This window comes from Magnolia sinica, chromosome 1 (genome assembly GCF_029962835.1).
Source record: "Magnolia sinica isolate HGM2019 chromosome 1, MsV1, whole genome shotgun sequence".
In the NCBI taxonomy this organism is placed as follows: Eukaryota; Viridiplantae; Streptophyta; class Magnoliopsida; order Magnoliales; family Magnoliaceae; genus Magnolia; species Magnolia sinica.
In genome coordinates this window covers 75,888,215-75,912,866 of record NC_080573.1, presented here as the reverse complement: position 1 = coordinate 75,912,866, position 24,652 = coordinate 75,888,215, and the positions used below count along the sequence as shown (strand labels likewise).

The following is a 24,652-nucleotide window of genomic DNA, read 5'->3' as shown; positions in this document are numbered from 1 at the left end:
TCGTCTTTAAGTATAGTATGCGCATATGGCGCGACTTTTGTGGTATAGGTTTTTCTTATAAATAGGTAACCCCTTGTAGGGTTTTTTCATTGAAGATTGAATAAAATTTCTACGTTTTCTTGCTCCTCTAAGTTGTGAAGCCTAATTGGGTGCGAAACCCTCCCTTCTTCGAAGGGCTAACTACCGTGGTGCGAAGCCACATCTATCCCAAATCACCCTCATCTCCTACCATCCATATTCCTCATCTCCTATAGCCATCCCCTCATCAAATCCCCTACAGCAGATTTCCAGAATCTGACCCTGCAAGAGGGCTGAAACTTTGGCGGAGCACCGTGCACAAATCAGACATCCGATCAGCGTGAAACTTGGCGTGAAGGTGGACCTCCCCTGGCCGACCAACACCTAGCTGGCTGATTTCAGATTCGTGTGCCCCACACACATGCGGGCAGGATCCCACGCACGTGCGTCAGGCCCGAGCTGCTGTCCACACGTGTGGATCATCTTGGGTTCATTTCTCTCTTCTATTTCACTCATTTCTCGCCTTATTTCCCTAACCCTAAGCCTAGATAATTCTAAATCCCAAGTCCTATTCCACTTTTGCAAACCCCAGGTTTTCCCGATTTGAAACATGTGAATCTCTTGGATTGGGAAGTAATTCTTTGCATGTGTGGATGAATTTACTCTCCTTTGAGCATTGTTTAGTCTATAATTTTTAATTGATCCAACCCTAACATGTGTACACATAGATTCTCTTGTTGAATGCTTGACTTTTATGTGGGATGTGGAATTTTTTGTGATTGTTTTAAAATTAGTGTGATCTAAAGTCTGAAATCTTGCATATCATATTTAATTTTCATGTCTTGCATCAAATTTGGTATCAGAGCATAGAGTTCTTATATGGGAATGCATTGTATGTTTAGGGTTTAGTCTACTCACGTATATTTTGCGTTAAATTTCATCTATAGGGTTGTTTAGGACTCCTCATTCACAACATAGACTGCTGAATTTTCTATTGTTAGAAATTCTCCAATTTTCATTGTTGAATTTTCTGTTAACAAACTGTTTGGACTGTTATGTTTCTGGAATTTTAGGAGCGTTGCATAGTTTCCCTCATATAGTCCTATATGATCATTTTGTCCCATTTTGACGCATATAGTTGTGTAGAGGGTCTTTAAGTTGAGTTAGTAGTTGTATGCTCACACGTACGGGTCATGGTTTTGGCTTGCACCCTACACCAAACATGGAACAATTGCAAGAGTCAATGAACAAAATGACCCAATAGTTTGATTCTTTGGGTAAGCACTTTGAACGGCTTGATGTGCGCATTACCCAACTAGAGATCTCCGCCAGGGCAAACCCCACCAATGGGGAAGATGCCTAATCCTAGGCAGGTGGTCAAGAGGATAGACCAAGGAATGAAGGTGGCCAAGGAAGCGGTTATGGACGCGCACCCATGCACCCACCCTGTGAGGGACATCAAGACCACTATGACCCCGATGCGCAACTTCTCAAAGGAGTAGATGCCCTCACGTTTGATGGCCACTTGGGCCCTAAAACTTTTCTAGATTGGTTGGTGGATATAGACCACTATTTTGAGTGGTAAGACATGTTGGATGTTCGTCAAGTTTGATTTGCCAAGATGAAGTTTGTGGGCCAAGTAAAGAGGTTTTGAGCTACTGTGGAGCGAAAAAAAGAGAGGTTGAGGGAACCCCCAATAGTCAATTGAGGAGAAATGAAAGAAACTCTTAAGGAAAAATACCTCCCTTTCTCTTATCACTTAAGGTTTGAGAAATCGAAGTCCAAGTCTAAGTCTCTCCATATTCTAAATACCAAAGACTTTGAGCGAGAGACTGAGTCGGACTCGATGGTGTACGCCCTTGTGGCTAGGAAAAGTGCACCAGAGGCTAGTGCAGAGTTACCCACTGAGGCCATTCCGGTAGTGGAAGAGTTTTGTGATGTCTTTCCTGATTATCTACCGGATGAGCTTCCCCCTATAAGGGATATACAACACGCCATTGATTTAGTCCCTGAGGCGACTCTACCAAACCTGTCTGAGGTGGTCAATGGGAGTTTGAGAAATTTGCTTAGGTGTTTAGCAGGGGAGCACACCAGGACATGAGATACTGTACTACCTATCGCTGAGTTTGCATTTAATAGTTCCGTCAATAGATCCACAGGTTTAAGTCATTTTGAAGTCGTTATTGGTTATAAACCTAGAAAGCCTATTGATCTTGTCCCCATGTCCCTGTCCCATAGGCCATCAGAGTCTGCAGAGTCCTTTGCATATTACATTTATTCATTGCATCAAGAAATCAGGCGAAAGATCAATACTAGTAATGAACATTACAAAATTTCTGCTGACCAACATAAACGATTCAAGGAATTCAATGTAGGAGACTTTATGATAGTCCGCATCAGGCCAAAGCGGTACTCTCAGGGAGCCGTTCGTAAATTACACGCGCGTAGTGCTGGACCATTCAAAATTATAAAACAAAACGGTCTCAATACGTATGTGGTAGATCTTCTACAGTCCATAGGAATTAGTTCCACATTTAATGTAGAGGATCTAGTTGCATTTCAGGGGACCACTGATACATTATCCAGCCTGTCACCTAACCATCATGATTCTCCAGACCTTTCCCTTGATCCATGGCCCCCTCTCGACCCATCTTTCCAGCCTCTACCTCCCATACCTACCATTCCCACACCCATAGAAGAGATAAAAGATATTTTGGACCATCAGATAATATCGACGTCAGACGACAGATTTCAAAAGTTCTTGGTCAAGTTGAAGTCACGCCCAGCTTCAGATAGTACGTGACTCACTGAGGAGGAGCTTTAGAGACTTGATCTTGTCATCTTGGAGCGGATCAGGAGTTTTGTTTCGCCAGTGGCGAAATCTTCGCAGCCGGGGAGAGTTGATGGGGACGCACTCGCACGCACTTACGCACGTACGCAAGGAGAGCCTCACCTTCGATCTGGATCGATGACGACATCCATGGAGGGCCTCCTAGTTAGAGGACTGTTTTGGTTCCTTAGGGTGGACCTGATTATTATGTGGATTCTATCATTGGATCTCATGATCGTAGCCCACTACCCTAGGTGACCTAGGACTTTGAGTTTTGCTTATTATCATTATTAGGAACATCATGAACGGTTTAGATTGCATTGATTAGTTTTTATTTTTGATTACTTCGTCTTTAAGTAATAGTATGTGCACATGGCACGGTTTTTGGGGAATAGGTTTTTCTTATAAATAGGCAACCCCTTGTATGATTTTTTTCATTGAAGATTGAATAAAATTTGTGCGTTTTCCTGCTCCTCTCTGAGTTGCGAAGCCTAATTGGGTGTGAAACCCTCCCTTCTTTGAAGGGCTAACTACCGTGGTGCGAAGCCACATCCATCCCAAATTGCCCCCATCTCCTACCATCCATATTCCCCTTATCAAATTCACCCACATTTGCAGCTAATCTTTCCCCTACAGCAGATTTCCAGAATCTGGCCTTGCAAGAGGGTTGAAACTTCGGCGGAGCACCGTGCACAAAGCAGACATCCGATCGGCATGAAACTAGGCATGATGGTAGACCTCCCCTAGCCGACCAACACCTAGCTAACCGATTTTAGATTCGTGGGCCCCACACACGTGCGGGTAGGATCCCACGCACGTGCATCAGGCCCGGACCGCTGTCCACACGTGTGGATCATCTTGGGTTCGTTTCTCTCTTCTATTTTACTCCTCTCTTGCCTTATTTTCTTAACCCTAACCCTAGATAATCCTAAATCCCAAGTCCTATTCCACTTTTGCAAACCCTAGGTTTTCCCGATATGAAACATGTGAATCTTTTGGATTGGGAAGTAATCCTTTGCATGTGTGGATGAATTTACTCTCCTTTGAGCATTGTTTAGTCTATAATTTTTAATTGATCCAGCCCTAACATGTGTAAGCTTGGACCCGCATAGGTTCCCCTTGTTGAATGCTTGACTTTTATGTGGGATGTGGAATTTTTTGTGATTGTTTTAAAATTAGTGCGATCTAAAGTCTGAAATCTTGCATATCATATTTAATTTTCATGTCCTGCATCAGTTACCTTTATGTAACGGCCGTTACGGCCCTGTAACGGCCGTTATGACACACCATGAAGGGAAGTGAGCATATGCAGTATTTCCGTTGCAATGGTTATGGTCACCTTGCAAAGGAATGCCCAAACAAAGAAAGAGGTAAAGCTCTTATGATAGATGATGCAAATGAGTATGACGAGGACAGTTGCAACGTAGAGGAACATGAGCCTAGTATTGATGCTAGTGATGATGAGTTTGATGATCAGGAGACCCACACTCTCGCAGTAGTTAGATGTGCCTTTGCCCAAGATAAAGAAAATGATGATTGGCGCAGGAACACAATCTTTTACACTTATACCAAGTGTGAAGAAAAAAATTGTAAAGTAATTGTGGACAGTGACAGTTGTGCAAATGTGGTCTCTACTAACATCGTGAGTCGACTGGGCTTGAAAGCCGAGTCTCACCCTCAACCCTATAGTGTGTCGTGGGTTGATGAGTCCTCCATTCTAGTCTCACAGCGATGTTGTATTCCCATCCAGTTTAGGTCATATAAGGATTCACTGTGGTGCGATGTGGTTCTCATGGATGTTGGCCACATCATCTTGGGTAGGCCCTGATTATTTGACTTGGACGTTACAATATTCGGTCGCTCGAATATTTGTACATTTATGTTTGAGGGTAAGAAAATTAGATTGAGTCCTCTTCCAACCAAGAGCATACCGGGAAAGAAGGAGATCACTAAGAAGGGTGTTCCTGAAACTTTGAGGAAGCCCAAACCTAAGTCTTTTCATATTATTAAGGTAAAAGAATTTGAAAGAGAGACTAGGGATGATTCGGAGGTGTACGCCCTCGTGACGGCTACCCCCTAGGTTGGTATAAAGTTGCCTAGTGAGGTAATTTCGGTGATGGATGAGTTTAAAGATGTCTTTCTTGATGACTTCTCAAAGGAGCTTCCACCTAAGAGGGACATCCAATATGCCATTGATCTTGTCCCTGGGTTGACTCTCCTAAACCTTCCTCATTACATAATGAACCCCATGGAGCATGCGGAACTCAAGAAGCAAGTTGATGAGCTTCTTAGGAAATGGTTCATTCAAAAGAGCATGAGTCCATGTGCTGTGCCCGCCCTTTTGACGCCTAAGAAGGATGACACGTGGCGTATGTGTGTGGATTCTGGATGGTAGGGCCATCAACAAGATTACTGTTAGTATCAGTTTCCTATACCGTGCCTTGACGATATGTTGGACATAATGACCAATGCCATAATTTTCTCCAAAATAGACCTTAAGAGTGGGTATCACCAGATCTGTATTCGCCCAGGTGATGAGTGAAAAATGGCCTTCAAGACGAATGATAGGTTGTATGAGTGTCTAGTCATGCCTTTTGGGTTGACCGAGTACATTTGTGCGGTGATGACTCAAGTGTTGAGACCTTTCATGGGAAAGTTTCTAGTTGTGTACTTTGACGATATCCTTATTTATAGCATGACTAAGGAACAACACCTCCACCATCTGAGGCAAGTGTGTGGGATCCTTAGGGCAGAGAAGGTATATGCCAACATCAAGAAGTGTTCGTTTTTGTCTAGTAGTGTCATCTTCTTAGGTTTTATCGTGTCATTTGAAGGCATGTCTGCGGATCCCAAGAAAGTCAAGGCCATAATTAGTTGGTCTGAGCCGCGTAATATTCATGAGGTACGTAGCTTCCACGGCTTAGCTACCTTTTACAGACGGTTCATTAGCGGGTTTAGTTCCATCATGACTCCCATTATCGATTGCATTAAAAAAGGGGAATTCCAATGGACTAAAGCAGCCTCTAGGGCGTTCAAGGAGATTAAGGTCAAGATGACTGAAGCTCCTGTCATGCGACTTCTAGATTTTTCTAAGGCTTTTGAGGTCACTTGTGATGCGTTTAGTGTGGGTATAGGTGGAGTGCTTAGTCAGAAAGGGCACCCTATCACTTTCTTTCGTGAAAAACTGAATGAAGCGAGACAAAAGTATTCTACCTGCGACAAGGAATTCTATGCAGTAGTGCAGTCCTTGCGCCATTGGCGACATTATCTATTACCACAAGAGGTTATCTTATTTTCTGACCATGAGGCTTGCGCTATCTCAACTCGCAAAAGAAGTTGAACCCGAGGCATGCCAAGTGGGTCCAATTTATCCAAGAGTACACTTTTGTGTTGAAGCGCAGGGCCGGGGTTGAGAATAAACCTACCGATGCATTGAGTCATAGGGTTGCGTTACACCACTCCATGAGCGTCGAAGTCACTGGGTTTGAGCGTTTAAATGAAGATTATCTTAGTTGCGTAGCTTTTAGAGAAGTGTACGTATCATTATTAGATGGTCAGTCTAGGGGTAGTAGTTTGTCCTGGTTAGTGAGTTTTTGTTTAGAGGGGATAGATTGTGCATACCCTGTACGTCTTGTTTGGGAGCTTAATGCTGGAAGGATAGCTGATATTTTGGGCGTGACAAGACTATTGCCCTTGTAGAGGAGTGCTTTTATTGGCCAAGTCTCAAGCGAAACATGGCTAACATTATATGGCAATATAGGACTTGTCAGTTGGCAAAGCAGAGGAAGCAGAATACCGATTTATATACACCTTCGCCAATCCCCCACGCCCCATGGGTTGATATTAACATGGATTTTGTGCTTGGGCTCCCCAAGACAATTAAAAAGTACGATTCCATTTTTGTAGTTGTGCACCGTTTTTCGAAAATGGCTTACTTTCTTCCATGTTCTAAAATGTCTAATGCCACTAACGTGGCGAAAATATTCTTTAGGGAGATAGCTTGTCTACATGGTTTGCCGAAGACCATTGCGTCAGATCGAGATGTGCGGTTTATGAGTTATTTTTAGAAACTCTATGGCACATGATAGGGACTAAGTTACAGTTCTCTTTGGCATACCATCCTTATACTGATGATCAGACGTAGGTTGCCAATCGAACTTTAGGGAATTTGCTGCGATGTCTGGTGGGAGACCATATTAGGACCTGGGATGCAATTTTGCCCATAATCGAGTTTGCATACAACGATTCCATCAATAGGTCCATATGAATGAGTCCATTTGAGATAGTATTTGGCCACAAGCCTAGAACGCCTACAGATCTCATACCCATGTCCATTTCACATAGGTTATCTGAGTCCACAGACGTATTTGCACAGCATATTCATGATTTGCACAGTGAGATCAAGAAGCGCATTAATGCTAGTAATCAACATTATAAAATCTCTACAGATTCACATCGTAGGTTTAAGGAATTTTAGCAAGGTGACTACGTCATGGTTCGCATTAGGCCTGAACGATTCCCATAGGGAACCGTGAGGAAATTGCATGCTCGTAGTGCAGGTCTATATAAAATTTTGACAAGAGTGGGCCCTAATGCGTATGTGGTGGATAATCCATTTGACATGGGCATTAATGCAACATTTAACGTGAAGGACCTTGTGCCTTGTGACGGACCCACACACATATATTCCAGCTCTCCTGCAAACCTTTCTCCTATCCTAGATGGTGTCCCTGACTCTGTCCCCAGCTCATAGCCTTTACCTGACTTTACTTGCCACCCATTGCCTTCTCTTCCATCACTACCTGGTTGGAAAGAAGAGATCTATGATGTTTCAGACCACCAAGCAGTCTCTACCCACCATGATGGATATCAGAAATACCTCGTGAAGTGGAAGAACAGGTCGGAGTCGGACAACACTTGGATTACAGAGGCAGAGTTCCAGCGCATTAATCCAAACCTTCTCAAGCGTTATCACAGCTTTAATTCGCCAGTGGCGAATTCTTCTCAGCCGGGGAGATTGATGGGGACATCAGAGGACCTACTCAGGTATACCAGAGATGGAGATGACCACCCACATCAGCGCAACTTTCTTTGTGGATGGGAGACAAGTTCCAGATGGGGCTCGCCTAGCCATTTTGAAGACCCCACATGCATCGGGAAGACTCCACTTTGGGATGATGCATGTGGGCTGCTTAGGAGACTATTTTAATCAGGATTTCTATTTTGTGTCGATCTGACTGTTGGATCTTTTCAATCAAGCCATCAGCTCGCTAGATCTTTTAGATTTGAGCCCCTTGGACTCCGATTTTGCTTTTTTTTTTTTTTGTTAGTTTTAGGATTTATTTGATGGTTGATATTGATAATAAATGTTTTAGTTTTCTTATTTTGGATGATGACATAGTTATAATTATTTTGAATTTTGAATTATAAAAGCATAGGGGGGGTGGAGTTCTAACCCTCATGGCGTTATTGAGAAGAAAGAAAAAAGAGAGAAGCTCTCTTGTGTGAAAGAATTTTCCTTATTGTGTTTTAGGGTTTGTGAGAAACCCTCTATTCCAATTGAATTGTGGAAGGGTAGAATCTTATTTGGTGGTGGATTCCCCAAGGTACATCCTTCCACTTTCTCTTCTTCGAAACGTATTCTTTTTCTTCTTCTCGTCTTCCTCTTTTTCCTTCCATTACAACCTTCTAAATCCTATATCCTTTGAATCGCTACAAACCTGATTCTTAAATTTCCATCAATGAATCTAAAACCCTAATGAAAATATGATTTTTTTTTTTGTGAAACTTTCCCCAAACCAGAATTTTGCCTACATCATTATCTATTCACGTGTTTGTTGTACTACCCACACTAGATTGGAAGTCCCTACTTCTAAGTGGACCACTCTTGAACTATTTTAAATTTTTGTGCACCGCGTATGTGAAAACCTAGGATCTTCATGTTATAAATCTGAATTTCAGAATCTATTATGAGGATATGCTTGATTTTACATGTTGATTGCTGAAATTAATGTGTAATTAATCTCTCATCTTGCATGTATCCGCAGGGATTAGTCTCACTTCAAAAAGAGGTGGGGACACCACGTGTCTTCAAAATAATAATAATAATAATAATAATAAATCTCTCATTTTGCATCTTAGGATAGCTTCCATCATCCTACATCGAATGTCGGTCACTGTTCCAAGATTTAAAGAGATATGGGTGAGTATGCCGAAGACAAGGATTTCAGAGGTATTTAGACGTTCTTGGTGGAGAGCATATGAGATACCCACATTTCAACATTCATGATAACTAGTTTCAGGGGGCGTAACTATGCCTACCAAATTCGTCCATCCGTGAGTATGTTGTGAGAGAGTTTCACGCCAGTGGGTGTAATAGTCACTTAGGCCGTGATAAGACCTTAGCTCTCATTGGAGATAGATACTTTTGGCCTCGTATAAAATCCGATGTTGTAAAGATTTGCCAGTTATGTAGGGTTTGTCAGCTCGTTAAGGGTGGAAAGAAAAAATAGTGGATTGTATCAACCACAACCAATTCCACATACTCTGTGGGAAGATCTCAGCATGGACTTTGTTTGGGTTTGCCAAAAACTGCTCGGAAAGGTGATTCAGTATTTGCAGTGGTTGACCGATTTTCAAAGATGGCTTAGTTCATATTATGCTTGAATACAACAGACGCTCTCAAGATTTTGCTAAATTATTTTTTCAAGAGGTGTCATCTTCATGGGCTTCCAAAGACAATTGTGTTTGATTGTGATACGTAGTTTATAAGTTATTTAACCAAGCTTTAGTTCTCTAGTGCCTACCATCGTCAGACTAAGGGTCAAACGGAAGTGGTCAAATATAGCTTGTGCAAGTTATTATAGTGTCTTGTTCACGATCATATAGCCACATGGGACCTAATAATACCCATTGCTGAATTTGCTTACAATAATTCAGTCAACAGGTTTATAGGGATGCCACCTTTTGAAGCAGTAACTAGTATACGTCCCGGTCTTTTGGTCGATTTGGTTCTTCTACCCACAGAGTCGAGACCAAGCATAGAATCTGATGATTGCATCCCCTATATGCAGCAAGTGCTTGATGAAGTTTGACGCAATATCGCTGCGAGTAATGAAAGTTATAATCAACATGCAGATACAAGACATCATTTTGTTGAATGCGCGGAAGGTGACACAGTTATGACCGATATTCGTCCTGAACAATAGCCCCATAGTACCTTAAAGCAGCTTTATCCTCACAATGCGAGACCATTCAAAATCATAAAGAAGATTAGTACCAATGCTTATGTTTTAGATCTCCCACCAAATTTACCTATCAGTCCTACTTTCAATGTGGAAAATCGGAAGGACTGGGAGTTGGACCACTGAAGCTTTGGGAGAAGGGGAAGGGACCCAGGCGGGCGAACGTCGATGACCAGGACAATTATCAGATCTGACCATGGTCGGGAAGAAACATGAACAATTTGATTGGCTGGGCACGAACATGGCATAGGATGACTTTTCATCTATCATGGGCATCGTATTGATGATGGTATCGAAGTACAAGCCATTGCACTTTCAACCATTTCACCACCTACAAACATGATCATTGATGTTCTTAATGACCAGATTGTCTCAACGCACCAAGGTGGTTATCAAAAGTTTCTCATCTGTTGGCAAGGACAACCTCTCTGATGCTACATAGATCACAACTACATGCTTTTAGCACCTGAATCTTGACCTCTATGAGCAATATCAGGCCATTAACTCATCGAAGTCTAGTTCTTTCAAGTCAGGGAGGATTGATGCAGCTGAACTGGGTCCACAATCCATTAGCTAGGCTCAGGCCTATTAAGCCTAAGCCCAATAGCTGGCCCATCAATAAGGAGGCCTAACCGTTAGGTAGCTAGCTGGTAAAATCAACTACTTAGCTATGCAATACTCCATTAGTCAAATATTCTTAAATGTATTTATATCTTCTTCTTCTTCTTCTTCTTCTTCTTCTTTTTTTTTTTTTTTGTAACAAGTCATTGGTTGTCAATGACATCATGAGTCTTCTTTATATGTACGTCTTAAAGCTTATATAAAGGTCTAGCATGAGTAGTATGAGGGTACATTTAAATTAAATTAAATTAAAATTCTGGAATTGTTCTCTTCTACTTTGTGTGTTCTCGTGTTTAGATTGAAGATGCCTACATTTTGGTGGATCATTTGCAATAATCCATTAGTCAAATATTATTAAATGTATTTATATTATTTTTATTTTATTTTTTTCATATTTGTAATAAGTCATTGGTTGTCAATGACATCATGAGTCTTCTTTATATGTACGTCTTAAAGCTTATATAAAGGTCTAGCATGAGTAGTATGAAAGTACATTTGAATTGAATTAAATTTCTGGAATTGTTCTCTTCCACTTTATTTGTGTTCTTGTGCTTAAATTGAAAGTGTCTACATATCGGTAGATCATTTCCATCAACCAGCTGCACCACCTCCCAATCGCTTTACCAGCTTTCCCACTGCCTTTACCATGCCAAGCCCACAAAAGAGACTCCATAGACCCTGGCATAACCCAAGACATATGAGACACCTTAAGGAAATAACACCATACTTCTCAAGCGAAAGAGTAGTGAATAAATAAGTGATCGATCGATTCTGCATTCTCCATACACATCAGGCATACGTTTGGAAGAATTAGAGACTTACTATGTAGGTTATCAATAGTCAACACTCTTCCTAGCAATCAGCCACAAAAACACCACATCACGGGGAGAGGCATTGTAAATCCAATGATCGGATGGATGAGAGGGCCTAGGATTGCGAGGGCCCACGGACAGAGTGCTATAAAAAAGAGTGCACTAGCACTGAGAATCTTCCTGAGAGGTGACCCGACTAAATCATGGAGTCTTCTTCTACCTATTGAACTTGTTCATACAACTTATTGAATTGCGTGCAAAACCTATTCGAGTATGTTTAGATTTATTCTTTCGACACTTCTCATCAAGCTGAAGCATCTTATATCAATGATACTCAGCTTGGAACAAGGCCTAACATAATCTACCCTAATAAGAAAATACTTTAACATCCCCTCTCAAACTTAATATGCTCTAATAAGAGGAACTTGAGTTTGGAAAAGGCATACATATTTATTGAGAATAATAGGAAAAAAAAAAGTTTATGGTGATAAAGGCTGAGCAACAAGCAAAATGGCTATGATGAATGGTGAGCAGGCACTTTTGATGATGTAGCCAGACCAACTGTTAGGTACAGATGAGTCTGGGTCAACTGCCCAGTTCAAACACAAGTCCAAACCAATTGTCCGGTTCAAACACAAACAAGTTTAGACCAACTGTCCACCTCAAACATGAGTCCAAACTAACTGCCTGTAACAAAGAATGAAAAACACATCTTTGTCAAAAGATCTGGTGCAAAGATGCTACATTGACAAATGTATTTGGAGGCAGTGAACAAAGTCTTGTACAAACTGACAGTGTGTCATCTTCGTTGGCACTCATGTAACCCCCCTGCACACTACCTGTGGCATGTAGATGGAGAGCAGCAACACCAACTATAACCAGAGACCTGGGTCCCCACAGTGATTCCAGCCCACAACAGCAATCCACCAGGCCCACAACAATGACCCACAGCAAACAGCAAACAACAAACGACAAGATTGCAGTGTGTAAATTGCACAATACACATGTAAATCCAGTGGCACAAAATCTAGCAAGCAGGCCCACCATTGATCCATCCACAGTAGCAAAACAAGAACCATCAACGCTTTGAGCCTCAGGCTTAATGACAACCTGGACCACAAACAAAATGATCCATTTAATCAATGGTTACTGAGCCCAGCAAACATGTCACCAATCATGGATATAGACAGATCAATGGATCCAAATAATGATCGACAGCGTCCAACTAGCACCAATCCAACAGACGCAACATTAGTAGATGGGCCAATCATGTTAGAAGGAAACAATGACTTGGTTTAATGGTGCAGAACTGGTGGGCCACAGTAGTGACAATGCCTTTAATGCAACATATGTAGGGACCACAAAAAAAAAAAACACGTTTCAGCAGATGAGAACATGTTGTGCCTGCAACATTAATGAACAACAACACAATTTTAGGAACATCGTTGCAATAGATGCACGCTACAACAGCAATGAACAATGTTGAAACGAAGGTAGGCCACTGTGTTCCGTGATGCAGGGCCAAGGATCAGATGGGCCACAGCGTCTGATCTAGATGGGGCAGCAATGATGATGTTGATGTAAAACAAAGGGTCAACAGTAGATGGAGTAGATGGCCCACTTGTTACAGGCACCGATAGCAGATGGAGATGAAATCCACCCAAGTCAGCAATGTCATTGGTGATCAATGTCTCATGTCTCACACCAAAACTAGGCCCAGCAAGCAGTGGAGATCAACAGAAGATAGAGGAGATGGGCCAAATAGTAACAGATCAGCCGTAATGAGAAGTGGGTTGACAATGGCCCACTTCAGAGATGTTGTAGCAACACAGCATAATCACGGACCAGCGATTGCCAGCATGCCTTTTCTTTTTCTTTTTAACTGTTCAGATCTGAAGAGATTGAAGGTGGGGCAATGTCTGATAAAACCTAGAGCTCCGAAGCAGCAGTGGGGATGAGAAGGTGGGCCAGACAAGAAGCAGATGTGGCAGCACGATGCACCACAATCACAGCCAGCAGATGCGACACCATGATCACAGCCGGCACCACGAGAGGAAGTTGCTGCCTAGCAACATGCAGACAGCAATACCAGGACCAGATCATAGCTGGACAGATCTGATTACTGATGGCCCAAAAACATAACAAATGCAGAAATGTTCAGCAGTAACGTTCTGTCACAACACTACTAATCTTCAACATCGATCAGTTCAACTTCAACAGCAGATGATCTTCAACAATGGTGGTGATTTGAAACAAGAAACAAAGATCTAACGGTTGTTGATGCAGTGCTGATGTTCACGCCATTGCAGGAGAAAACGATTTGCAGCAACCACTGATCTTTCAACAACAACAGGTTTAGCAACAATGGGCACCAACAAGGATCTCAATGCACAGGTAGAGATCGGCGGCAGTGGATCTGATTCAAAACATTGCTTCATGAGCACAAATCTCTGGATCCATTACATCTTTACATGGAGGGGCCTAACAATAGACGACCCCTTGTACCATTAAAGGCTAGTAGAACTCAACTGGTTCTTTGAAGAAGAAGAAGAAAGCCGAGATCTATTTTTCAGCGATCAAAATGACAACAACAGGAGACTTTTGGTGATCACAGCTGCTCTAATACCATGTAGAAAACCACCATTAATAGATCAACCAACTACGATGGCTAATGAAAGGTGGGCCCTTTATATGGGCAGCGTGCCACACATGCATGGGCTGATTGTAGAGCCAATTAGTAGCAGAGGGAGGGAGGGAGGGAGGGAGGGGGTTCTACAACATGGGTTGGGCCCAAGAGCCCTACCTACTCAACTAGTTCATGCAACTTACTCAACTACGTACAGAATCTATTCAACTAGGTGCAGATTTATTCTTTCAACAATGCGCATCATCTACATGTGGTCTGTGATTTGGGTGGTGTGGATTTGGTATTCCCATAGGTAAAGTGGCAGCATTCATGTGTAACAATGATCATAATCTGCTCATGTATCAAATAATAAGGCTTTGAATGGTTCTTATCTCCAAGCCAACCCACCAAAGCAAAAGCTACCCACTCTCCCTAATCTCTTGCACTGGCCCTTTCCCATCCTCCATTCCCGTAATATGAGAGCTATCTTACATTTTATTTTTTTTATTTAAATAAAAGCTACAATAAATTCTCACCAATACAATTTATAATGTTTTGCTTCAATCTGGTTCTTTTGCAATTCTGTGATCTGAATTTATTTCCAAAACATTAGGTCTATTACTTCTTCATGTGCAATGAAGACCAAAGGCAGCTTTAGGAAGGGAACATTGATTGGATTCAAGGACCTGAAAAGAGGATGAGAGGAATGCCTATATGACTTGTATTGAGATGGTAAGAACGTATATGAAGGGTTGATCATTGACCAAGGATAGGGCCTTATATAGTTTGAACGGCAACACAAGATTTTAAAGCTGACCCAAATAGTTGGGACACGGCGACGGTGGTGGTGACATGTTTTTTCAGGACACTATCAGTGGTACTTTGGGTACATGGAACCTGTACTTGTGTTGGACTCTTGGATACATGCAAGTTGTACTTGTGATGGATTCTTGAGTACATGGAAATCATACTTCTAGAAGTATGGCTGTTCGGACAATCCTAACTGCTAAATGCATTTAGTGTGGACTGTTGAACAACTTTTAGCTGTTTAACTTTCTCCAAATTTAGTGTATAGGATTGTCCATCTGGCCTATTTTTGGACATGATCACATCCATACCAAGCCCAGCTGGTTAGCAGCTCAGATTTAGGGCACATTTGCTGCTCATCTTATTGTATCGGATTGTCCATGTGGCCTATTCTTGGATTTGGTCACATCATAGCATGCCACCTGGCTGCCGGATCAGATTTCATGCACACGTGCTTTCACACCTGTGCAATTTTATTTAAAACACATTGAGAATTGTCCTGCTTCAATTTTAGAATGAGAGCAAGGGAGGGAGAGAGGGTCCCAATTCAAAAGTGATCCGTCTCTAGCATTCTGTCTGTATTATGAAGAGTTGGTTATGGTACATTGCCAGTTTCCAATAAAAAGCACTGCTTGTTTTCCCCACTCATTTGACTTTAGTTTACAAATTAGTGTTCTTTAACCAGGTTCTATATTTGTGTTTTCTTATACTTTTTCTTTTGCAACATTGTTACTCTCAGCTTTTTCCCATGAGCTGATCTGTTCTGTATGATCACATTTCTCATTATTTCCAAGGCGTGCAGCATGTTTTAAGACCAAGAGGAGGAATTAATGAGTGGCTTCGATGGCTCCCAGTCTCTCTTCACAAAAAGGTAGACTATGTCATCAGGCGTGTTTTTGGTGATCAACCAAGGACTCTAGGAGGCAAGAAGATTGTGCCATATCTTGCAGAAAATTTTGGAAATACTGGTTTGTCATCTATTTTAGAAGCTGATGCCAAGCAGATAGCAACAATGGCTCGTGAGACTTTTGAGAAGTACGATTTAATAACTCATGCTCCTTTTTCTTCCTGATATATTGTTGAGTTTGTAAAGGAAAGGTGAAAAGTTCCTTTGAGACATACATTTTCTTTTGAGGAATCATAGGATCCTCAACCTGAGGATATGCAGCGTATTGTTGATTTGTTCATGGTTTCAGTGATCCAGAGAATTGATCTAATCTGGCTCTCCATGAGTGGATCATTCCCCACATCTCCTCCATAGGACATTCATAGTCATCAATTTTCAGCCTTTTTCCTGTTGAAAATGGACTTTTCTTGTATTTCTCTTCATAACTATCTATTTACAGGCTACAACTTCAACATTGTCCTATCAAGGAGTTATTATTATTATTATTATTTCGGAGGGGGGGGGGGGGGGGGGTTTTGGAAACGCTGAAACCTTGATCCCTGCTTGTTTGAACAGAAACTATTATGCACATCCTTGTGTGGAGGGTTCTATAGTTCCTTTTTCTTCCCTGTAGATAGTTTCCTATTAATGCCCCTTTCTTAGAAAATGTGAAACATGCCCTTATTTTTCATTCTATTCAATAAAATACTCAACCTTAAGTTTGTCATTCTTATGGGGTGTTTCTCACTGGATTTCCTCTTTTCTTTTGTTTCCTTTTCTTTTCTTTTCTTATTCTTTTTTTTATTTTTTCGAGAATAGGTTCCTTAGCAGCAGGAATTCAGAATGGTGATTCAATTGTCCTTCAGCTCTAGATTTTACCATTGGCAATGAGTGATGCAATATCATCCTCTCAGTTGCCATTAGATTTTATCATGCAAGTGCATCTTGTACATCTAGGAAGTTCCTGGTGCTTAATTTTTGGGAGTCAATGAGTGGCTTTCTATCAAAGAGATTGGAATAGTCCTTCATTGAATAAAAAATCTGGGTTCAGACTTCCTTTGGTTTTAGTAGTTTTCCTTTCGGGAAAGTATCTGATGGTCCCTTATATTTGTTCCATGAACCCAGTACACACATATCTGCCTTGATTGAGAAGACACCTACTTTTGAAAATATTTATGCATATACACTAAGTCCACAAGTCTAGCAAAACTGTCATTTTAAGATCAAAATGCCCTTTCACTTCTGTTTTCTAGGAAACTTCACTTATTTGGAAAACAATACGATAGAAACATCTGCTATGGCCTAGGTCAAGTTAATTAAATCACCCCTCTTTAGGTTGTGGTGTCAATCATACATGTTGCATTCATGTATGGAAATTGGACCCCTCCAATCATGGGCCTTTTTGTGGATGGAGTGTAGCGTGAAACCATAGCTAACTAACAATTTTAAGCATCTTATTTGCTCATTGAATTTGGACCTCCCAACCATTTAATTTTAACAGTACATATTATAATTTGTATCCACCAGTTAAAGGGTTAGGAACGTTGGATCAGCTCATTTTGTAGGTTATGCACCATCCACAATGGGCATTAGGTTGGTTGGTCTGGATTGAGTTGCATTTATACCATTTGTACAGTGCATGAGACACCACAACTTAGAAAGTGGTGGCGACCTATCACTATATTCTTGTTCCTCATGACCTTGACCATGATTCATCATATCTGGCTTTAGTAAACCAACATGCGTGTATGAGATAGAATTGCCGCATGGCACATGAGCACAATATCTAGTATGTTCACTAGGGGCGTGTTTGTTTAACCATTTACCCTGGTAAATGATAGTAAATGTGATGCAGGACGTGAATTTAAATATGATATGCAAGATTTCAGGCTTAGATCACACCAATTTAGAAACAATCACACAAGTTCCACATCCCACATGAAAATCCAAACATTCAATTAAAGGGGAATCTATGCGGATCCAGGCCTACACACGTTAAGGCTGGATCAATGAAAATTATGAACCAAACAATACTCAAAGGGAAATAGAAATCACCCACACATGCATAAGAATCAGTCCCTAATCCAAGGGATTCCCCAATCTCAATTCAAGGAACCTTAGGATGAGAAAAGGGGCAAATCAATTAGAGATAATGTAATCTAGGGTTAGGATTTATAAAATCATGCATAAAAGAGAGGAAAATAGGAAGAAACCTGAACCCAAGGCAGTCCCTGCTTGTGGACAGCGAGCCAGGTGCGGGCGCACGTGCTCCTGAGGCTGGCCGCACGTGTGGTGGGGGATGGAATCCAAAAACGGATTCCTAGGCCTTGGTCGGCCAGGCTTGGGCGGATGGTGGGGGAAGATGGAAAAAAAGATGATGGAGGATGGGGGTGAATCGGGATCGATGTGGCTTCGCACCACGGTAGTTAGCCCTTCGAAAAGGGAGGGCTTCGCACCCACTTTTGAACTCTTCCATAACTCACGAAGAGCAGAAAAATAAAGCAGAATTTTTTTTTTATTAACTTCAATGAATCCAAAAGAACTACAAAGGGTGCCTATTTGTAGGGAAAATCCTATACCCCAAAACTCGCACCATGTGCGCAACCTATTACTTGGTATTGAAGTAAACTAAAATAAAAACCAAACAGAGAAATCTAAAGCGTTCACAATGTTCTAAATAATAACAATAAGCAAAACCTAAAATATGAAATCAATCCGACGAGTGGGCCACGATCATGAGATCCCATGATGGGCTTTTCTTAACTATCGGGCCCACTTTTTTTGAACCAAAACTTGTCTTCTAACTAGGAGGCCCTCCCTGGACGTCGTCATCGAGCCAGATCGATGGTGGGGTCCTCCTTCTGCGTACGTACGTGCGTAGGGGTGGTGGTGTGCGGGCGTGCGTGTGCACGATGTCCTCATCAAAATGGGTTATAATTACTTTTACAAGATGTTTGGAGAGATGGAAATCACACATTAAATGTGCCTCGAAAAACAAGATTGTTACCCACTTTTTGAGTAGGTAAAACCTTTGGGTCCCACCATGATGTATGTATCTGATCCAAGCTGTCCATCTGTTTTACAAGATCATTTTAGGGCATCAGCCCAAAACTGGTCTAGATTGTAAGCGCCAAAAAAAAAAAGGTGGACCACACCATGGGAAACGAGGGAATAATGACATCCACAGTTAAAACTGAAAATTTGTGCAGGGCCCACAATGAAGTGTCTTTGTCATCTAACCTGTTCAAAAGGTCAAAAAGACATGAACGAACCAATAAAAGAATATCAACTTGATCCAAAACTTTTATGGCCTCCTAAAAGTTTTCAACGGTATGTGTTCAATTCTCATCCACCATTATGTGTGGTCCACATCGCTGATAAAACAGATGGACAGCGTAGATCAGACACATATATCACAGTGGGCCCCACAAAATTTATCTATTTCATTTGCTACACCTTGATTTTAGTGAAACTGTCATATCAAAGCTGCTGAATGCTTGTAATTCGATGGTAAGTAATTATTACCCATTTCAGTGTATTTACAACTCTACCCTTAGAAACAAACACGCCCTAGGTGGATTCTACCATGTTGATGACTGAAAAATCATGCCAATCCACTGATCCAGTGGACTGTGGTTTTAGAAGCAAGCGACATGTCTCGAAGTTTGGCTGCCTTTTCAGCATTCAATTTGCTTTGTAAGCTGTGGTCCACCTTATGAGTGGACCTGATTAATTTCTGTGCCAGGTTATCTACAAGGTAAGACCTGTGTGATGGTTGTTTTTGTATTGAGCCTATGTGCCATGCTGGCACATTTGGTGGTGCCTAAATGGGCTTCTTATGTTAGTGTGTGTGTTATCAAATCTTGATTATTGGTGCAAACCCTAAAAGGGGATGCAAACAGATCAAAGAAAAGAATAAAAAGATTGTGGTAAAGAACTCTACAATCTTCTAGTCAAAACTAGAGATCAATAAAAACCCTCTCTCCAAATCTTCTACTTAATAGAACCACAGAAAGAAACCTGAAAAAGAAATTTATTCCATAATCATAATAATAATGCCATACATCTTCATAACAATGCCTTATATAGGCTTAAAACCCAATAGATAAGCCCTAATAACAAAAATGACAACTGTCCCTGAATCTCATATTATCCACCATATGGGCCTTATATAAATCAGCCATAACTCAAACAGCCTTGGAATTGCATGATCTTAGGCTCGTTTGAAGGCTAAATCAATGGAATATCAAACAGGACCAATTTCACATCATTCAAACATTGTCTAGTGCCCCAAAAGTAGCCCACCAAGAAAGTGACGAAATAAAAAAGAGAAATCTATTAATCTATGACTCAATCTCACCCTAAAGACTAATTAGTCCTAGAAATATAATGGCCATCCCATTGATCCTCGACTAATGATGTAATCTGACCGTTGATCTCATTAGATTGATAATTAGACCAGGAATCTGTTCCAGATCATCAATCCAAACTATTTTAAGCAGTTGAATTCTTAAGATCCTGATCAATTGGCTCGTGTGGCCATTTGGTTGAATCAATTGTGATAATAGGGACATTCTATGGTGTCAGTTACCACCAACTTTAAAAGGTTGTGGTGTCTTAGTGATCGTACACATGCCATGCATGTGTTGCAATTCAGAATGTCCAAATTGTAGGGCACATCATAGACCTGCTGCAGATGGAATTTTACCTAAAAATTACACTGAAAGTATGATGCTAAATGCTTGATTGGTGGACATCTAATGGATGTTAGAAACAAAAGGCAACAATGGTCCAAATTCAACAAACAAACATATGATAGATAATAGAAACAGAAGGCAATAGTGGTCCAAATTGAACAAACAAATGTCAAATTCAACAAAGTATGATGCTAAATGTTTGATTGGTGGACATATAATGGGTGTTAGAAACAAAAGGTTGATGTTCCAAATTCAACAAACAACTATAAGATAAGAGAAACAAAAGACAACAATGGTCCAAATTCACGAGGTTTGGGCGAGCTGCCATCACCGTGGGTTTGCTCCCTATAGGTGTGGGTTCGACTCCCCTCCTCAGCATTACCCGATACACGTGATTGTGGGTGATTGCATGTATCCGCAGGGAATAGTCTTGCCTCATAAGGGGTGGGAACACCCCGTGTCTTCAAAAAAAAAAAAAATGATTGTGTGTATCCATAGGAAATAGTCTCGCTTGAAAAGGGGCGGGGACACCCCGTGTTAAAAAAAAAAAAAACAATGGTCCAAATTCAACAAATAAGTGTTAGAAAATTTTAAGTTTTGGGATCTGACCAATATAAGTGGCTCCCACCAATGTTCAAAATATCGGTATCGCATTACGTATCGCGTCCTTGGGATACAGATATGAATCGGTTATCATTTGTATCGGGGAATTCATTGCACTTTTTGGGAAACGTGGTAAAAATAGTTGAATTTTTCAATGAAACTCAGGAATTGTTAGAAAAGACCTTAATACACTTTTACATCATGACATCTAAAAAAAGAAGTGCACATAATAGGTTTCCTTTGTATAGGGTCCTAAGCTATGCACTATCTGACTGAACTAATGCAACTAGCTTCAAATTGAATGCATAACATTTAGAGTGTATGCGATGATCATTTCATCAAATAGTCCTAAATACTTCGAAATTAGTCTCAATTGATTTGACATCTGATTGAAAGGAAATTTTGGGAAAAAATAATATTTTAATTAAAAATGAATTTTATTTTCCAAAAATTGACAAGGACTTGCAAATCGGTAGATCAGCCCTCATGTAAGCTTGATTTCATGTTTGGAGTGCAACATCGCAAGCAATTTGGGAGAAATTGGAGAAAATTTGAATTTTCTCTGAATCGGACCACCTACACTTAAATTTCAAAATTAGAGGTATGCGATGATCATTTCATCAAATACTCCTAAGAACTTTAAAAGTAGACTTCAAAATTGGTCTCAATTAATAGTTGGTTGAAGGAAAACTTCGAAAATAATTGGAGAACATGAAGAACCAATACATATTGAAATCAAAGCTCCAACTCCATGATTTTTCATTCAAAACATGAAGAACCAATGGATTTATAGGCATATGACACTGATTTAACATAATTTCAACAAAAAAAGGGGATCAGAAATTGAAAATGCTCACCGGATCGAACATGTGGGATATATCGGCACTACCTATGCGTTTTGTATTGCACAGGTGGGATACAAGATATATCGTGAGATATATCGGCAATCGATATTTAAAACATTGGCTCCAACTATTTGGGTGGTTTGGGTTTGAGGCATATGACTTGTGTACAACAGTGAAACTGCCACATAGTAGTTGTATATAAAGCCCGACACCATCACATTCCAAGAGAGGGAAAGTTTCGAGAAAATTAAAGAACAAGGCATTTTGTTCTTTGGAAGTACTAAGTGACAAAAGTAAACACTTACAAAAAGTATGTATCCTTAAGGGAGATTAAGGGAGATTAAGGGAGATGTGGTTGCTCCGTTTCAAAAAAAAGAAAAAGAAGAAGAAGGGAGCTTTGGTTGTATTATTTTCATTGCATGACAAGTGTAAGGGTAAATCAGAAAATGCCCCTTTCATTTTGTATTATATGACCATGGTTTTACTTTCATCCACCCATAGTTGTTCTATTTATGGATACTCTACATCGTTTGCTACAGAAGCAAACTCCTTAATACCTATACCCTATTCTAAGATCCTTGTACCTTGGTCTTTCACCTTTTTTATATTGTGAATCTGTGATTAATCAAATTCATTTTTCTCAAAATGTTAACCTGAAGTAGTCGAATTTTATCTATTTCTTTGTCAAAATTATTAAACTCATTTATCTCTCAAAAGGAAAAAAAAAAAAAAATCATTTTTTCTCAAAAGGACTCTTCTTTTTCAAAACCTTACTGTTTATGCTTCAGCGCTGGCAACCCATAGTGACTGTTTACATTCTTATCTACTTTTTTTTTCCCCCATGATCTTGTAGCAATGAAATTATGCTTTCATGCCCTGCTGCATTTTTTTAATTAGTCCTACATCAGTGTGATTTTATGATACATTCATTTTATTACTTTCATTCTCAACTTCCTCTTGTCAATTCCTTAATAACATATGCTGAAATGCCTCAAAACCATAAAGATGATTTTCTTATATGTTTTACTAAAATTTCTAATACATGATTTCTTTTAGGGAAGGGCCTTTGCTAGTGGTTGCATCTGGTCGAGATACCATTTCTTTATCGAGCTCAATAAAACGTCTAGCACCCCAAAATGTTTTTGTTGTTCAGGTTTGTTAATGGAACTCATTTTCCTAGTATAATTGTTTGCATGTTCCACTGAACTATATTAGTGACTTCTGCTACAACAACATTGTCAAAATTGGTACTGTATTGCAAATCTAATAGGGGTTGAAATGTATATAACCTCAAATCGCATTGTAAAGCATAATATTTTTCTTATTTTCTCAAGATGTCAAAAAAATAAAAAAATAAAAAAATCTGAAAGATAAATCAGAAAAATTAAGTGCTCATCCATCATCCATTTTCCATCAATTTGCAACGAGAAAAGCAATTCATGTCATAATATTGGCAATTGAGAACTTGTATATGGTACCAATGTTGATGGGGACATCACGCGCACACGCACGCTCCCCTACGCACGTACGCAAGGAGGAGGGTCCTACCATCGATCTGGATCGATGGCGACGTCCAGGGAGGGCCTCCTAGTTAGAGGACTGCATCTTGGTTCGTTGGAGTGGATCCGATAGTAATGTGAATCCCACCATGGGTTCTCATGATCGTGGCCCACTATTTTAATTAATCTAGTACTTTAGGTTTTGCTTATTATTGTAATTAGGAATATCATGGACGGTTTAGATTGCTTTGATTAGTTGTTATGTTTGATTACTTCATCTCCAAGTAATTGGTTACGCACATGGCGCGAGTTTTTGGGTATAAGGTTTTATTATAAATAGACACCCCTTGTAGTATTTTTTTTTCTCATTGAAGATTAATAAAATTTCTGCATTTTTCTACTCTAAATTTTTGAGTTGTGAAGATTCAATTGGGTGTGAAATCCTCCCTTACTTGAAGGGCTGACTACCGTGGTGCGAAGCCACACCTATTCCGATTCGCCCCCACCTTCTACCATCAATATTTCTCCTCCTACAATAATTTACTCTCCAAATCCATCCTCTATTGCAGCCGTTTTTCTCTTTACAATAGATTTTCAGAATCTGACCCTGCAGGAGGGTTGAAACTTCGGCGGAACACCACGCACAGACCGTGCATCGGATCAAGTTAAAATTTGGAGGTTTTGTGGCCCACCCCTGGCCGTTTTCCGATTCGTGGGCCCCACACGTGCGGGACACCTCCAGCACACGTGCGTCTGGGCCTTCACTGCTGTCCACGCGTGTGACGCGTCTCTAGTTCGTCTCTCTCCTCTCTTTCACCCCTCTTTCATCCCAGATCCCTAACCCTAATCCTAAATTACTCAAATCCCCAATTTTATGCCCTTTCTTCAACCTTAGGGTTCCCTGAATTGAAATCTGTGAACCCCTTGGATTGGGGAATTATTTCTGTGCATGTGTAGATGAATTTACCCTCATTTGATTATTGTTTGTTCTATAATTTTGATTGATCCTTCCCTAGCATGTGTAGGCCTGGATCTGCATAAGATTCCCCTTGATTGAATGCTTGAACTTTTAGTGTGGGATATGGAATTTTGTGTAATTGTTTCTGAACTAACGTGATCTAAAGCCTAACGATCTTACACATCATATTTGAATTTCATGTCCTG

At 40.5% G+C, this 24,652-nt stretch overlaps 1 protein-coding gene across 3 annotated transcripts in view; it reads left to right on the top strand.

Moving 5' to 3' along the window:
• Positions 1-24,652, top strand: part of LOC131251010 (mitochondrial fission protein ELM1) — a 65,214-nt gene that overhangs the window by 6,174 nt on the left and 34,388 nt on the right. Inside the window, exons 2-3 of one of the 3 annotated variants that reach the window (XM_058251456.1) lie at positions 15,761-15,993; positions 23,046-23,142. The exons of 1 other annotated variant lie outside the window; for it this stretch is intronic. In XM_058251456.1, the coding sequence (XP_058107439.1) occupies positions 15,761-15,993; positions 23,046-23,142 (330 nt within the window). The remainder of the gene's footprint in view (positions 1-15,760; positions 15,994-23,045; positions 23,143-24,652) is intronic. One more of the 3 variants, XM_058251463.1, reaches the window with a different exon arrangement.